At 44.4% G+C, this 17,996-nt stretch overlaps 1 protein-coding gene across 1 annotated transcript in view; it reads left to right on the top strand.

Annotated features, from left to right (window-relative positions):
• CASTOR2 (cytosolic arginine sensor for mTORC1 subunit 2) overlaps positions 1-17,996 on the top strand; it is a 97,603-nt gene that overhangs the window by 45,227 nt on the left and 34,380 nt on the right. Inside the window, exon 2 of the mRNA XM_060258906.1 lies at positions 1,070-1,140. Coding sequence (XP_060114889.1) covers positions 1,070-1,140 — 71 coding nt within the window. The remainder of the gene's footprint in view (positions 1-1,069; positions 1,141-17,996) is intronic.

The following is a 17,996-nucleotide window of genomic DNA, read 5'->3' as shown; positions in this document are numbered from 1 at the left end:
CTCTGTTATCCAGGAATTCGAAAAAAGATTCTGTGACTTCCAAAGAATTGAAAAAGTTGTGGAGTACTTGTCATACCCATTCAAAGCAGACATGGATATTAAAGAAACTGCAGCTGCTATCAGTAAAAATTACTCACTTAACAAGGCATCTCTTGAAAACGAAATAGTAACCCTTAAAAATGACATTTTTCTCAAGACCCATACTGAGCAAGAATCATTTTGGAAGCTAGTGCCTTGAGACAAATGTCCCAACTTGAGAAGATGCAGTGAAGCTGTACACTCCTGTTTCGGTTCAACTTATTTGTGTGAATCTGCATTTTCCCATCTGAAAATGACAAAGAGTACACAGCATTCCAACATGACAGATGAACATCTCCAGGATTCCCTGAGACTGGCCCTCACGCAATATTCACCCAACTTCAAAAAGCTGGTGGATGAAATGCAGGCTCAGACATCTCACTTATTAGCAAGAGCGAAGTTTTAAAAGCTTGCGCAAGATCAGCCTGGATCAATACTTGACCTACATTTAACACAAATTACTCAATAAAAGTTAAAGAAAGTTATTAAGGCAGTTAAAGAAAGTTATAACAATAAAAATGTAAGAAAAACTGTCCGCAGTTCTTTCTGGATCTTCGTGTCTCTGTTTTGTTTTTGCTTATTTTGCTTACCAGTAAATGACAGAAGGTGCATTGTAAAGGGGGGGGGGGGGGGTGGAACTCAACTTTGGTGGGTTAAAACCTAATTCAAAACTAATTTGAAACTTAATTTTCATGGTGGTGGATCACCAGCACTTTTGTCCAAAAAAAATAGATCACAACCTGTTCAAAGTTGGACATGCCTGCATTACACCAAGTTGGCTCTCTAGCTTGGTTTGTTCCATCTGGTTTGTTCAGAAAATATACTGTGGGTCAAACCATTGGTCTTATAATGACTACAAAGTAGTTTCATTTTCTGCACTGTTACTGTTATACAAATATACACCACTTTGAGGAGGCGTGTTTCTCAGTTTGCCTGCCTGCCTTTAGATTGGTAACTAAAATGGCTCTTTCTCTCCATCCCTGCTCTATAGGTGCAAGTTTTTCAGTCTGACGGAGACTCCTGAGGACTACACAATCATTGTGGATGAAGAAGGCTTCCTGGGTAAGTTTTGCCAGTGGTTCCTCAGATGGTTACTTTCATCAAAATGTTCACAATTCGTTTGGTCATAGGTTACAGTTCATACTCTTTCATTTGAAGAAACCATAAAACACAGTTTACACCCCCAATATTGACACCTGTGTTAAACAAAAGCTCTTATTTTATAATTTTTCCATAAAGCCAGGAGGCAGGCCTGACCTATAACCAAGGTGATCACTGAGGGCACCAGATTTTGAAAGTGCCAAAAAAGTGAGAGGAGCCTTCTCGACTGGTTTGAAGGGAAGCTTAGAGTTAGCAAGCTTCTAAAATCTCCCTGTCTCTTCACTCTGGTTTTCTACAGCTGCCATGATGGAACATGAAGGTCTTCTGAAGAACTTACCTACTTTTAATTTTTACACTGTTAATTTTGAATAGCCAGTACGGAGAACATTCTAGTCTTCTCACTTTGCTCTTTATTGAATGGGACTGACAAAGTCATAGTTTGCCTCTGGGCTAGCCCTAAGAATACAGTTGTTAATGTCCAAGTGGTGGTTGGAATTCTCCTGGTATTTCAACTGATCTCCAGGAGACAAGAGATCAGTTCACCCTGGAGAAAATGGCCACCTCGGAAGGTGGACTCTATGGCATTATACCTAGGGTTGCCAAGTCCAATTCAAGAAATATCTGGAAATTTGGGGGGTGGAGCCAGGAGACTTTGGGGGTGGAGCCAAGATCAAGGCTGTGACAAGCATAATTGAACTTCAAAGGAAGTTCTGGCCATCACATTTAAAGGGACGGCACACCTTTTCAATTCCTTCCTTCCATAGGAAATGATGAAGGATAGGGTCACCTTCTTTTGGGGCTCATAGAATTGGACCCCCTGGTCCAATCTTTTTGAAACTTGGGGACTATTTTGGGGAGAGGCACTAGATGCAATACTGAAAATTTGGTGCCTCTACCCCAAAAAACAGCCCCCCCAGAGCCCCAGGTACCCGCAGATCAATTCTCCATGATTTTCTATGGGAATAAATCTCCATAGGGAATAATAGAGTACCCAGCAGACATATCCCTCCCCTCCCCCGCTTTTTTACGACCCTGAAGCGGGGGGAGGGTCTCCAAACCGGAGGATCCCCTGCCCCCACCTGGGGATTGGGAACCCTAATTATACCCCATTGAAGTCCCTCCCTCCTCAAGCCCCCACTCTCCTCAGGCTCCACCCCCAAAATATCCAGGTATTTCCCAGTCCAGATCTGGCAACCCTACCTGAGATGTTATTGTACTAGGGGTGGGGCTGGCACATTATAGGCCCTCCTTTTAACGATCTCTCCTCACATCACAAACCCATTTGAAGACTTACAGTTATCTAACTGACTGGTCACAAAAAGTGTTGTCACTTGACCAGTCAAATATTTTTAAAGGATTAGCTTAATTAGAACAAAATATATTTCCTCATTGACAGATTTGGTTTGGGAATTGAGAAAAAGGTTAACCATATGAGGGGCACAAAGAGGTTTACAGTGCATTTTTATGGAGAGATGTCCCCTTCTGAGCTGACTGACTTCAGTGAACTCAGAAAAATGTAACTCTGTATTGTCAGTCCCTGAACTGCTCAAATATTCTAAAGTATTATCTTGAGTGAGTATTGTTTTTGTTTGGTTAATAAATACTCATTCATGAGTTTGAGACTCATTGTAAAAACAAATCAGTTAGACAAGAAAACTGGCTTTCTGCAATCGTAATGAGTTATTGTAACCTTAAACAATGTTATATTAAGGTCTCTGTAAATAAGAACAGCCCTGTAACTTAGGGCTGCCAACCTCCAGGTAGCACCTGGAGACCTCCCACTATTATAGTTGATCTCCTGATGACTAAGATCAGTTCCCCTGGAGAAAATGGCTCCTTTGGAGGGTGGACTCTACGGCATTGCATCTTGCCAAGATTTCAGCAGAAGATGGACTCTGGTATTATATACCCCACTAAAGTCCCTCCCTTCCCCAAACTGTGTCCTCCTCAGGCTCCACTCCAAAAAACTCCAGGTATTTCCCAATCCTGAGCTGCAAATCTCCTTCACTGAGATGGCCCAGGCCTGTTGTTTTACCAGGGGTTCAGTCGGAACAACTTTGCTTTGGTGCTAGATTATGGGTGGGGTTGCCAGCTCCCGTCTTGTTTGGTAGTCTCCCATCCAAGTACTGACTGTGGTCAAACCAGCTTAGTAGCCAACTCAGGTTCGTCTGAGTTATTAGGGCTGCTGGCCCTTGACAGAAGGTCAAAAAGTAAAGAGATGGTCTCTTGTCACCATTTATTTACTGAATTTGCTGCAGGTCACTCTTCCTAGGAGTTCAGAACAGCTTTTCGTGGCTTGGGGCATATGCTGGACATAGGGTTGCCAACTTTCAGGTGGCACCTGAAAATCTCCTACTATTAAAATTGATCTCCAAATGACCAAGATCTTTTCCCCTGGAGAAAATGGCTGCTTTAGAGGGTAGATTCTATGGCATTATTAGGATTGCCAGGTCTGTATTGGAAAATACCTGGAGACTTTGGGGGTAGATCTGAAAGAGGGTGGGGTTTGAGGAGGGGAGGGGCCTCAGCATCATACGGTGTCATAGAGTCCACCCTTCGAAGCAGCCATTTTCTCCAGGGGAGCCGATCTCTGCCAGCTGGAGATCAGTTATAAATGCTAGAGATCTCCAGGCCCCACGTAGCGGCTGGCAACCCTAGGCCTCATATCCCCTGAAGTGCCTGCCCTCCCCAAACCCCGCCCTCCCCAGGTTCAGCCCCCCCAAATCTCCAAGTATTTCCCAACCCAGATCTGCCAACCAATGCCCCCTCTAAACTGTGGAGTCTTGTGAGCAAGAATTCTACTTCATGATCTACTGGCATTAAAGTTGTGAGCAAGCAATTTGGCTACGGCATAAATTAGTTTGCTCTAGGGCCATTTTTCTTGAGCAAAGACAAAAATGTGTGAACAGGAGGCTAAAAACTGTGAGCTAGCTCAAACCAACTCAGCTTAGAGGGAACGCTGCTGATAGCCCTAGTGTGATCCTATGGGAGCTGGGCTACAAGAACCTGTGGTCCAATTCATTAGGACTCTCTTTACATTCTTAAGAAATCAGAAGGAGAGATGGCCAACCAAGTCTTTTCCTGCTTCAAGATCAGGAGTACTGTACCAATGAGAGCTAGGACAGAAATTCTGTTTGGCTGTAATCAACAAAGGGCAAACTGCTCTGCTCAAAAGGTGATTTTGATCTTCTTGGACACAGTCAGGTGTTGGAAGAGAAGCAGGGAACATATTAAGTAGCCCCTCCCCCTTTCAGTTCTGGTCTTCAAATGCACTGCTTTTAGCCAAGCAAAGATGGTGTGTTTTGACTTTTATCCCCCCCCCCCCCCCCCATTTATTTAAAGCCTTTGCACTTTAAAATGTCAGGGATAAATTGTGTGGAAAATTCTTTAAACTAATGGCCTGCGAAATATTCTACAAAAAGCTATTTTCTGCCCTCAATTCTAATTGCATCTTAAACTTTAATAGCCTCGGCGATCGGAGAATCGCACGGCACGCTAATGTCACAGTTCACTTGGTGCAATTTGTTTTATAAGATAATGAACTGTATCAGCAGAAGTTTGAGGAGGAGACCATAGCAATCGACTGGCTGTCTTGTTTGGAAGGAGCCAGCTGGGCTTTCGAGGAGGCAGAGTGCATCCTGGGATTAAAGGATGCAAAAAGGACTGTTGCGTGGCTTCAGTTTTTGAGGGGTCCTCCATCACAGTCCTCCGACAGACCCGTCTGCTGTCCCTGACACGTCATGTCAGTCGTTATGAAACACCCAGGGGCAGTTGTGTGGGTAGAAATGAATCATGCTGAGAGAAAAGGTACCATTTGATTCATTCATATGGTCTTGCCAACGAAATGAGATGAGGGGCCACAGATCACTGGTGAAGCACCGCAGAAACTACCCGGTTTTGATCACTGGTAATGCGCATAGGTTTCTGTTGTGTCGCTTATGCACTCTCAGGGGTGACCAAACTTGTTTAAACGAAAGCCACATAGAATAAACATCAGATATTTGAGAGCTGCAAGACATGAACATCGGAGGGAGGGAGGAAGGAAGGAGGGAAGGAAGGAAGGAAGGAAGGAAGGAAGGAAGGAAGGAAGGAAGGAAGGAAGGAAGGAAGGAAGGAAGGAAGGAAGGAAGGAAGGAAGGAAGGAAGGAAGGAAGGAAGGAAGGAAGGAAGGACAATAACTGGGGGAGGGGGAAAGAAATCAACTTTAAATGCATTCTCCAAGCCAGGAGCTGGCTTGGCTTGAAGAAGTGATTTAAAGAGAGGAATGCCTTCTCCAAGCTGGCCAATGAGGTGAGTGGAGTGCTTCAAGAGCCACACAGAAAGTGTGAAAGAGTCACATATGGCTCCCGAGCCACAGTTTGGCCACCCTCGCTCAAGACTATTATTCTGACCTATAAGGACTAGAACCTTGTGTCTTTTTTAGAACAGAAGTGAAATTTCTCAAGGTGCTAATAGTGTTACTAGTCCCCAGATGGGGGCTGGAGATTTGCTGGGATTGCATCTGATCTCCGAATGACAGAGATCATGTCCTCTGGAGGGTGGACTCTCTGGCATTATACACTGATGAGGTTCCTCCCGTCTCATAACCGTTCCTTCCCTAGGCTCCACCCTTGCCAAATCTTCTTAACACAATTTATTCCGGCATAAATATGCATGAGATAAAGATCACTTCATCAAATGCCTGAAGGGGATGTATTTATCCAGGGCTCTCTTTTTTTGTAGAAAAAGCCCAGCAGGAACTCATTTGCATATTAGGCTACACCCCTGATCTCACCATTGTTTCACACAAGGCTTTTTTTGGTAGAAAAAAACCAGCAGGAGCTCATTTGCATATTAGGCCACACACCCTGATGCCGAGCCATCTGGAACTGCGTTTTTGTGCATTCCTGCTTCAAAAAAACCCCTGTGTTTATCCACCAGGCGGATGTATTTTTGCATGATGGATTTTTATTGACTTTGGGGGTTCCATCTGCCTTAGTTTTACTTTTGCTGCTGGTTTTGATGGCTTGTTGGACAGGAATTACATTGCCACTAATGTTGCTTCTGGAGATTGACTGCAGTGTCATTTCAGCGGTTAAAATCAGGATATAAATTTTTTATTTATTTTAGGCAATTTATAGTCCTCCCTTTCCCAAGGATTTGCTCAGGGCGGACAACAACATTCTAAAAACAGTATTAAAAACAACAGTTAAAACCAAAGTGATGTGGACAATACAGTTTGACAGATCATACAAATTATAAATGGCGGCTCAGTTGGGCACATATTATATGAACCAAAGAGAGTAAATAAAATAAATTTATGTTACAGCAGAGATGGATGGTCACGTAGGGCCAGCCAGTGGAGTAGATGCCTGCTGCCTCAACCAAAATGTCCCAAGTATATGGTGGTGGGAGGTGCCGTCAAGCTGAAGTCAACTTACGATGAGCCTGTAGGGTTTTTAAGGCAAGAGGCATCCAGAGGTGGTTTGCCATCACCTGCCTTGACCTTAATAATACAGACAGCCAGATATCTGCAAGAATCACAACATAGCAGCTAGACTAAGTTGTGGGAGAGCTATGTTTTGATCCCATGCTCAGCCCTGAAGCTTTGCTAGGTGACTTTGGTCCAATCACACTTCTTAGCTTAACCTACCACCCAAGGTGGTGGATGGGAAGTTAAAACGGAGTTGGGGAGAATGACAATGTAAGCCCTGTGGGGTGGAAGGCAGGGTGAAAAAATATCTAAATTAATGTAAAATAATGCAAGGGGAGGAATGCAAATGCCAGGGGGGATGGGTTCCAAAGAGCAAGCTTTGTCTGTATTTGTGCATCATTAGATATTGCGCTGTTGTCATGAACACATGCAGCTGTCTTATACTGAATCCGAACAAGGGTCCATCAGACTCAGTATTGTGTACTCCAACTGGCAGAAGCTTTCTAGAGTCTCAGACAGAAGTCTTTCGCATCACTTTCCGCCCGATCCTTTTTAACGAGATTGAACCCGGGACCTTCTGCAAGCAAAGCAGAGGCTTTTTCACATCTGCACAGCTCCTCCCCATTGTTGCTCTATTAGCAACCTTTTCCAACTGGATTACGTTGTGTGGAGAAGCCAGTCCTGTCACAGGGCTTTTTTTTTTTTTAGCAGGAACGCAGCTCTGGCTGGCTTGGTGCCAGGGGGTGTGGCCTAATATGCAAATGAGCTCCTTCTACAGAAAAAGCCTCGTGTGAAACAATGGTGACATCAGGGGGATGGCTTAATATGCAAATGAAGTCCTGCCAAAAAAAAAAAACCTGCACAAATAATTGCTATAATGCCAAGTAAGTCCAGTATCCAACGAAGTACAGATTCAGCCTCTGGGACTGGTGTATTCAAAAGCTCCCTGCTCCCCTGGATTGCCATCCCTGAGTCTTTTAGGCACATTAATTTAGGGGCAGAGTTTCTACTACCTTGGTATACCTGTGTCCCCACAGTCTTCCCATCATTTGCTCAAATCCTAAAAGAGTGTCGTTCATTGTTGGGGGCCCTCAGATAGCCCTTGATGTTAACAAATTATATTTGGCACAGGTTCTGTTTATTCTTCTTTTGCTCCCTTTTTTTTCTGTTTTAAAAGGAAACATTCATCCTCAAAGGAGCTGGCCTGAGCTACAGGCGGGGTGGGGGTGGGGTTGGATTCAAGCCACTTCCCTCTGCTCCCCATAGTTTGTTTAAAGTTTGATTTTTATTTTTTTATTTATTTGGTGAATTTATATTCCGCCCTTTCCCGAATGGGCTCAGGGCAGATTACAACCAGGTAAAACCAGTCAAATACACTAAAACCAATAAAATACAATTAAAAACAAAACAGGAGACTTTGGGGGTGGAGCCAGGAACAAAGTTGTGACAAGCACAATTGAACTCCAAAAGGAGTTCTGGCCATCACATTTAAAGGGACTGCACACCTTTTAAATGCCTTTGTTTGCTACAGGAAGAAATTGCCACACTGAACCTTCCAAGTGCTCTTTGTGTGTTTGATCAACAGCGCCATGCGCTGCACATTCTGCTTCTGGTTTCCAACGGCACCTATTTTTGTTACTTCTTCAGGCACATCAATACCATGGAAGAAATAATGTAGGGTTTGGTTTTCTAAGAATAGACGCCTGAATTCTTTTTTTCCTGGACTTGGCATTTTTAAAAAAACAAAATTTGTTCCTAATTAACACCAGCAAACACACACAAAAGAATCTGTGAGGCAGAATGGAGTGTGTTTCATTGCACTGCAAACAGCCATCCAAGCTATATAAAAACATGAGAACTTGGAAGTCAAATGTGTCTGAGCTGTTCCAGTTCTGGCCTGACTTCTTGGCCTGCTTCTCCCTTCAGGCCCAGTTTGACTTCCAGATCAAACTGAATTTGAACCCAGAACTATAAGAGTTGTGTTTCCCTAACCTGAGTGATAGCTTGAAAAATCTAACCTGAACTTGCAGGTAACTCCCTGACTTTAGCTAACATACAACTATAATGGGTTTAGGTTTGTAGTATAATCCACCATCATATGAACACATGAAGCTGCCTTATAACAAGTCACACCATAAGTCTTTAAGGTCAGTATTGTCTTTTCAGACTGGCAGCAGTTCTCCAGTCTCAGGTGGGAGGTCTTTCATACCACCTATAACCTGATCCTTTAAACTGGTAATGCCTGAGACTGAACTACAACCTGGGATCTTTTGCTTGCAAAGTGGAGGATCTATAGGGTTGCCAAGTCCAATTCAAGAAATATTTGGGGACTTTGGGGGTGGAGCCAGGAGCAAGGCTGGGACATCTGGCCATCACATTTAAAGGGACTGCACACCTTTTAAACGCCTTCCCTCCACTGGAATAATGAAGGATAGGGGCACTTTCTTTTGGGACTCATTGAATTGGACCCCCTGGTCCAAGCCCTTTTGAAACTTGGAGAGTGTTTTGAGGAGAGGCACTGGATGCTCTGCTGAAAATTTGGTGCCTCTACCTCAAAAAACAGTCCTCCCAGAACCCCAGATACCTGTGAATCAATTATCCATTATGCCCTATGGGAATCGGTCTCCATAGTGAATAATGGAGTGCTCAGCAGACATTTCCCCCCCCCTCACTTTCTGATGACCCTGAAGCAGGGGGGAGAGTCTCCAAACTGGGAGATCCCCTGCCCCCACCTGGGGATTGGCAACCCTAAGGATCTACCATCATCCACCTATCAATATGGAGACAGAAATCAAACAGGATGCTGATTGGTTCCAGATCTGAGTTTTATTTGGTGGTTTTATTGGCTATTTATTTGCTACATTTCTGTGACAGCCTTTCTTCTACCAGACTTGAGGCAGTTTGTAATTTGTGCTGATTGCTTCCAGCAAGTGGAAAGTTTTTGAAGCGGGGACTCATTTCTGGACTCACTGTACTTTTTGGCACCCGCTTGCAAAATCAGTCCCTGGTACTTTCCTCCTCCCCAATATAAATGGCAAGAATCTCGTATCCATTTAACACTGAACAAGTTTCTCTCTTATCGTTCCTGTTTAGAATTAGAAATGTAATTACTGAGCAACAGGCTGCATTTCATGGCTGTTTTGCACACAGTGCTGAAGCAAACCCAAATTGGCCATTTAGTCTTCCAGAACTTCCCCTCCCTCCCTCCCTTCGGCTTTGTGACTCACTTGTGTGAATCACAACTCAGTCTGAGGTGAGGTCTTGATCCCCAGTTTGAGGACCATTGGCATACAACAGGGGTGGCCAAACTGAGGCTCGGGAGCCACATGTGGCTCTTTCACACATATTGTATGGCTCTTGGAGCCTCCACCACCCCATTGGCCAGCTTGGAGAAGGCACTTCTCTCTTTAAATCACTTCTCCAAGCCAAGCCAGCCACCAGCCTGGAGAATGCATTTAAAGTTAAAATTGCTTTCTTTCCACCTCTCCCTCCCCCATCTACTTGCCTGCCTGCCTGCCTTCCTGTCTTCCTGCCTGCCTGCCTTCTGGCTCTCAGACAACTGACGTTCATGTCTTGTGGTTCTCAAACATCTGACATTTGACAGTTGGTGTCCATACCATACCAAACCTTTAATGGCATAATAGATTCAGATAAAAATACACAGAATATAAAAATTTAAACATTGGAGATAAAATCAAAATAAAACCGAGCTTACAGATACATTCAAACATGGTCAGAATTAAATTTAAGGATGTCAGCCAGAAATTTTGCCACAGCCTCACTAACCACCCCCTCAGTATCACTCAATAAATAATAACAGGGTGGCAGAATAGACAAATCTGGAGAAAAAGAAAGCTTGCCAAATAAATCTTTACGGAGGTTATGGTAAAAAAAACAATCAAGCAATATATGCTGGATTGAGTCAGGGGTATTCGCTCCACAGGAGCAAAGTCTGTCGGCTAAAGGGACTCGCTGATATCTCCCTTGTAAAACTTTGGAGGGAAACGCGTTTAGTCTGGCCAACATAAATGCCCTGCGATGACTTGGAGTGGTTAGGTCTGATAGATAATTGGGCATTTTGCCACAAAAAGCATAAAGACCTAAGGAAGCTGGAGAGCAAGTATAAGGGAGAGTTGGCCGTAATTTCGTTTCCTCCAATTCCCACAGTCTCAGTTTAATACATCTGAAGATATATGACTCTTCAGAGGTAGAAAAATCATCTACCTCTAACCCCAATTGATTGAGTTTAGACAGAAGCACTGCTGTCCAGGACGAAATATATGGGTCTCTTTTCATACAATCAAGAAGGCTGTTGGGATCTGTTCTAAAATGAATTTTGAGCCAGAATTTAAACACTGCAATCCAGGCTTTTGTCTCCACCAAAGACTGACCCACTTCAGAGCAGAGAGCAAAGTAGGACACACATTTTGGCAAACCAAGAATTTGTCTAAAGAATGAGGCTTGAATGCCCTCCACTTTCCTGGTAAAAGCTGAGATCCATATAGGGATACCATAGAGGATTTGGACAAGCGTTTTGGCTTTGAATACTTTAATAGCTGCTGGAACTAATTGGTTGCCCCTTGCAAAGAAAAACTGTTTAATTTGAGCAGCTGAACACTTAGCCAAGTTGATGGTGTTGTTACGATGTGAAACCCAGCTTAACTTGTGGTTAAAAGTGATCCCCAAGTATTTAAAATTTTTTGTTTGCTCGATTGTTGAATTGCCAATAAACCATCTCTGTGGGCCCCAGCAATTTGAAAAGACAACTACTTTAGATTTGGTATAATTGATAGTAAGTGACATTTATTCTATGTGGCTCTTAAGTTAAGCACGTTTGGCCACCCCTGGCCTACAATATAACCAATACCAAAATAGAACAGAAAAGGGGGGGGGGGGATCTCATGTTAGTAACTCATAGGAAGCAGTCTCCTATGGTCTACATGGAAGTAAGTCCCACATTATTCAATGGGGCTTCCTCTCAGGGAAGTGCCCTTAGGATTGCAGCCAGATAAGTGAAATAAAAAGTTGCTTTAACCCTGGTTGCAGGACTGTACTTTACTAATGTGTTCTAGAATGCAGCGCAAGGGGGAGGTATTTGTGAATTTCCTGCATTGTGCAGGGGGTTGGACTAGATGACCCTGCACGTCCCTTCCAACTTCATGATTCTGAGTCTTAGAAACGCATTTTAAAACCGCATTGAAGATGCCACCTGCTACCAACAAAACAAAATATTGATTAGTTATATTTTTATCCCACCCTTCCTCGAAGAAGTTCCAAACCTAATGCCTGCATCTCCTCTCTCATTCTGTCCTCACAACAGTCATGTGAAGTTGGCTAGATGGGGAGGGAATGACTGGTCCAAGATCATCCAGTGAGTTTCATGACAAGAGGGGATTCAGTCCTCTGCCTGAGTCGCGGCGGTCTGGACAGGGGACCAACTTTTGACGGTGCGCCACTGACAATGGCGCACAAGGTCAGAAGCTTGGGGGTGCTACTGGAGTCCTCCTTGACAATGGAGGCCCAGATAGCAGCAACTGCAAAATCCTCCTTTTTCCATCTTAAGTGGGTGAAACAGTTGGCTCCTTTCCTTGACTGTAGCGACCTGGCAACTGTGACCCATGCCACAGTCACCTCAAGACTGGACTACTGTAATGCCCTCTACCTGGGGCTGCCCTTGTCATGAACCCGGAAACTCCAGCTAGTGCAGAATGCGGCAGCCAGGCTGTTATTGAGGCTGCCCAGGTGGGAGCACATACAGCCGGCACTGCAAGAACTGCACTGGCTGCCAATGGTATACCGGATTCGCTACAAGGTGCTGGTCGTTACCTTCAAAGCCCTTTATGGCCGAGGACCTTCTTATCTGAGGGACTGTCTGTCCCCACACGTTCCCCAGAGGGTACTGAGATCGGGAACTCAGCATCTTTTAATGATTCCCGGGCCGGGAGAGGCTAGACTGACGGCTACCAGGGATCGCGCCTTCTCAGTAGCAGCCCCCTACTGGTGGAACCAGCTGCTGGAAGAGGTTAGAGCCTTGCGGGACCTCACCCAGTTCCACAAAGCTTGTAAGACCACACTCTTCCAGCTCGCTTTCAGCTGGCTTTGAGACTTATAACAGCAGGAGGAATCCAAGAAATGCTGACGTAAGCCGCCCTGAGCCTGCCTTGGCGGGGAGGGCGGGGTATAAATTTAATAAACCTATAAACCTAAACCTATAAGTAAATGTAATATAGTCAGTTTCATCCTACATTCTCCCTGCAAGCTATTGTCACTTGCCTACTAATGTCATTTGGCATCTGAAATCACTCCACTTTCCAGTATGTAGAACTCACGTTTTCACTGTATCTGAAGAAGTGAGCAGTGACTCACGAAAGCTTAATAAGTAATGCCACCAATTTAATTAGTTTTTAAGGTGCTACTGAACTCTTTTCCAGGTCTGCCACACTCCCGTATGGGGCAGTTCTCCCATTTTGGGGAACCCCCCCCCATAAGTGACATCATCGTGCTGGCGACACAATTGCTCTAGCAATTTGGGAGGAAAACTCTATGGTACCCTTGAGTTGTCTTCCCAAATTGCTAGAGTGTCCATGAAAACCATAGAGTTTTCTCGGAATCTCCTAGAGCAGCTGGGACACAACATTGCCGGTGCAATGACGTCACTTACGGGTGACATCATTGCACTGTGCATGCTATGCACACACATGAAAAGTCCCCCACCGGGGGACTTAGCAACGCTCCTCTCCTTGAATTTTGCTGTCCCCCCAAGTTCACCCCCCAAATCTCCAGGAATTTCCCAACTCAGTGTTGGAAACCCTACCCTATTTCCATTGCAGATTTTGTGGCAACAGCTTTAAAACTATTGTGGCAGAAAGTTTGATGGACTTTTCATTTGTTTATATACAGGATGAATTACCTTCTGTGCACACACTCGCCTGAAGGAAAGAAATTGCAAACTGAGGCCAGAAGGCCACCAATGCTCATGTTTGTGATCTTTCTGAGCAAACCTCAAATGTATACAAGATAAACACAGGGACCGATCAGGTTTTGCTTGGAAAATTTAGCACCTGTAATGGGAGGGGGGAAACCTGATTTTACTGAAGATCTTAATGAATGCAATCAAATCTGCTGATGAGGTCTAGCTCAAGCAAGGTAATCCCTGAACTTGCCTCAAGGGTTGTTATGATGAAAACATCAAGAAAGGGAGAATGTTGTAAACCACTTTGGATCTCCACTGTAGAGAAAAGAGGGGTATAAGCATCAAAATAAATTTCAGACTGAAGTTCTGCTTTGTTGATGGGAGAATAGCAGTTTTTGTCAGGGCACCAGCAGAGCACCGAAGACAAGAAATGCCAGTTTGGTGTAGTGGTTAAGTGCACTGACTCTTATATAGGAGACCTGGGTTTGATTCCCCACTCCTCCGCTTGCAGCTGCTGGAATCGCCTTGGGTTAGCCATAGCTCTCACAGAGCTGTCCTTGAAAGGGCAGCTTCTGGGACAGCTCTCTCAGTCCCACCTACTCCACAGGGTGTCTGTTGTGGGGGGGGGGAAGGTAAAGGAGATATAAGCCGCTCTGAGATTCAGAGTGAAGGGCGGGGTATAAATCCAATATCATCTTCTTCTTCTTCTCCTCCTCCTCTCCCTCTCTCATGATGCTACTTTCCTAATCAGATCTGTGTCTACTTATTCCCAAGTACACCTCCTCCCACCTCTTCCCAACAGGAACAAGATCCTTACTGACAAAGAGCTCTGTGTAACTGAAAAAGCTTACACACTTTATCACTGGGAGGAGTTGGCCTGCTGGTTGTATTTCTTAGCACAATGGCAAGACAAGGAGTTCCATGCATGGTTCTGTGCACACAAGCAGAAGGTCCCAGTTTATTGCTAGCTAAAAAAAGAATAAGAGTATCTGCTGTTCATCATCGAACTTTTCTTCCCCTCCCCTTTCTGCTTTCTTTCTTGGAAGCAGCACCTTTGTCAGAAATAGAACTGACCCTCCAAAAATATATATGTATCCAACACATTTAGTCACATTGCTGCATTGGCCATGATGTGCTAGGAGCTTAACGAAGCAGTAATTAGCAGCCACTGTGGTGTGAGGTGGGCTGTGTCAACATGGAAACCTGGCAATTGTTTTAAAAGAAAAAGAACAAGGGGGCCTAAAAAGGCATCTTCTTATTTATTTATTTATTTCATTTATTTAGATAAATCTTCTGTGACCTCAGCTCCATTCTGTCCATCTTCCTTGAACAAGGAACTTAAACTGCCCCTTTTGAGCTGCTTTTTACACATCTGCAGAGTTCCTAGAGAAGGTTGGAAGAGGCTGTGGCTCAGTGGAAAAGCCTTTGCTTTTGCATACCAAAGGTCCCAGGTTCAATCCCTGGCATCTCCAGTTTAAAGGGATTGGGTAGTCGGTGATACAAAAGACCGCTGCCTGAGCCACTGCCAGTCTCTCTAAGTCAAGAGTGTCCAAACTGTGGCTTGGGAACCACATATGGTTCTCTCACACATATTGTGTGGCTCTCTAAGCCGTCACCTCCCTGTCAGCCAGCTCAGAGAAGGCATTTTTCTCTTTAAATCATTTCTCCAAGTCAAGCTGGCAGGCAGCTTAGAAAATGCATTTCAAGTTAAAGTTGCTTTTGTGTCACCTCCCTCCCCCATCTATCTTCCTTCCTTCCTTCCTTCCTTCCTTCCTTCCTTCCTTCCTTCCTTCCTTTTTTCCTTCCTTCCTTCCTTCCTTCCTTCCTTCCTTCCTTCCTTCCTTCCTTCCTTCCTTCCTTCCTTCCTTCCTTCCTTCCTTCCTTCCTTCCTTCCTTCCTTCCTTCTTGTCGCAGCTCTCAAATATCTGACATTCATGTCTTGCATCTCTCAAACTTCTGACATTTATTCTATGTGGCTCTTACATTAACCAAGTTTGGCCACCCCTGCTCTAAGTGATACTGATCTTGATGGACCAAAAATCTAATTCACATGTGTTGGGCCACTTACTGGTGAATACAAGTACCTCTGACTCTTAAAATGTTACCAACAGCATGTGCAAACGGTTCCTGCAAGCCATTTTAGGTTACATTCTGTTTTACGAACATGTGACTCTGTCTTCGACCATGGGTCCACCTAGATGTCTAGTTACCAGCTCTTTCAAGCAAAGCCTTTCACTTCCTTCAGCATTTCTCAAATTGTGAGTCACGACTCTCTTTCTCAGGTGGGTGGAAGAGGAAGAGGGTGAGCTGGGGGGGTGGGGGGAACGGATGCTCAGGGAGGCAGACTGGCAGATTTGGTTTTGCCGCTGTGGAATGTGCAAAGTGGCTGTGAAATAACAGCCCATTGTCCTGTCATGGTATATATTTATAAACACTGCACATGACAAGTAAAATGGAAGCGTTTCAGTGTGAACCAATGTGTGATTCTTGCCCTTTTTATTTATTTGTATAAAGCTTTTCTAGCCGGCCTTATCTTGTCAGACTGAAGACTGCTAACGGTGCCGCAACCAGACTGCAAGGACACAAAATACTCCCATTAACGAGATTAAAGCACAGATTAAAATGCACAACAGATCAATTTAACTATTGTAGATCTAAAAAAAAAAAAAAAAGACACCTAGATCGGCTGAAACAATTTGGCAGTGGAAAGTGCCATCAAATAACAGATGACTTATGGAGATCCTCTAGCGTTTCCAAGGCAAGAGACAAAAAGAAGCGTTTTGCCATTGCTCGCCTCTGCGTAGCGACCCTGGCCTTCCTTGGTGGTCTCTCATCCAAGTACTAACCAGAGTCAGCCCTGCTTAGCTCCTGAGATCTGACAAGATCAGGCTAGCCGTTGCATCTTACCTCTTTATGGCATTGCTTCATGACAGCACTTCTGTGGTGGCAAAAAATGCAGCCCCCAAACAGCAGTGTTCCCACGCTGACAAAGGTAACTCTTGGAATTGCCAGAATTTCTATGGTGAAATCATAGAGGTTCCAGTGGTTCCTAGAGCTGTGATAAAAACCATACAGCTATTCCTAGAGCTACCCCAGCAGTGACAATGGGTAGCTCTAGGAATTGCTGGAAACTCTCTGTAAAACCATAGAGTTTCCAAAGATACTTAGAGCTACTCTTTGGCACTTCCAGTAAGAATTGCCAGTGTGGTGTGTGTGTGTGGGGGGGGGGGGGTTCATTATCTTGACAGTTGCATCTCCAAAAAACAGGCCAGGCAAATAGGTGTGAAAAACCTCAGCTTGAGACCCTGGAGAGCCGCTGCCAGTCTGAGAAGACAATACTGACTTTGATGGACCAAAGGTCTGATTCAGTATAAGGCAGCTTCATATGTTCATAGAGCAGTGGTGGGCAACAAGACCCGGGAAGGGGGCATCCCCTGCTCCCACCAGCGAAAGTATACATGACCAATGAGAAACATGGTGTAAAGTTAGAGGAAAAACTAATCAATAGACTCCGTGTACAGTCAGCCTCACACCAAATCTGATGTGAAGATTCTCTTAATGTATATAAATCTATGTCAAGAATCCATATACCACAGTCCAGCACATAAACAGGTAAGCATGTATGCAGCCAGAAACAGAGCCTCTACACACATTTGACAGGTAAGTCCAAACCAGGTGTAGTCAAACACCAAATTCTTGTGCAATCGGAAAGTTTTCTACTTCAGGCTTAGTGGAAAAATAATGAATGTTCCTATTGAGAATGTTTTTTTTCCTGAGAATTTGTGAAGCTTGGACAAAGCAGTGTGTGAAACAAGACAGCACAAACCGCTTGGACTCGTCACAATTTGGATATACCGGTAAATGAACTTTTTATAAGAAACTGACTCGATCTACTGAGCCCAAAGCAGAAGACTTCCCAATTCCACAAGAATTTGGCACTTGACTACACGTGGATTGGACTTCCCTGTCGAATGTGCACAGAGGCTCTGTTTCTGGCTGCATACACGTATATCTGTTTATGTATTGGACTGCGGTATACAGTATATTTCTGAATGGACTCAAAAGAGTTATACAAATTAAGAGGATCTTCATATCAGATTTGGTGTGAGGGCTGTGTGTACAGGGAACCTATTGGCTAGTTTATCTCCAGCCCACCAGGGAATGGGCAGCCCTAAATTTCAGCCTTGGTCTCCCCAGTCCTAGACTGATATTGTAATGATTATACCACCGTGGCTCTCCAACCTGAAACTGCACCTGCTATATCCTCTTGTTCCGCTGCTTTGTTCACTCGGGTGCTGATACAAGTGCTGGGTGGTTGATCTCTTTGTCTTGCTGTGGTCAAATCCTTCCTCCCACGGGCGTCAGCAAATTCCTCATCCCTCTCGAGCACATGCTTGAAGGACGGGATGCCAGCGACGTGTGAGGCCAAACCAGCTGCTCGAATACAGTCCAACTTGTTCAGCAGGTCCCCCTGTTTCTATTATTAGGCCT

The sequence above is a fragment of the Heteronotia binoei genome, chromosome 18 (assembly GCF_032191835.1).
Source record: "Heteronotia binoei isolate CCM8104 ecotype False Entrance Well chromosome 18, APGP_CSIRO_Hbin_v1, whole genome shotgun sequence".
NCBI lineage: Eukaryota > Metazoa > Chordata > Lepidosauria > Squamata > Gekkonidae > Heteronotia > Heteronotia binoei.
The sequence above is the reverse complement of the archived record's forward strand: the minus strand, read 5'-3'. Positions and strand labels throughout refer to the sequence as shown.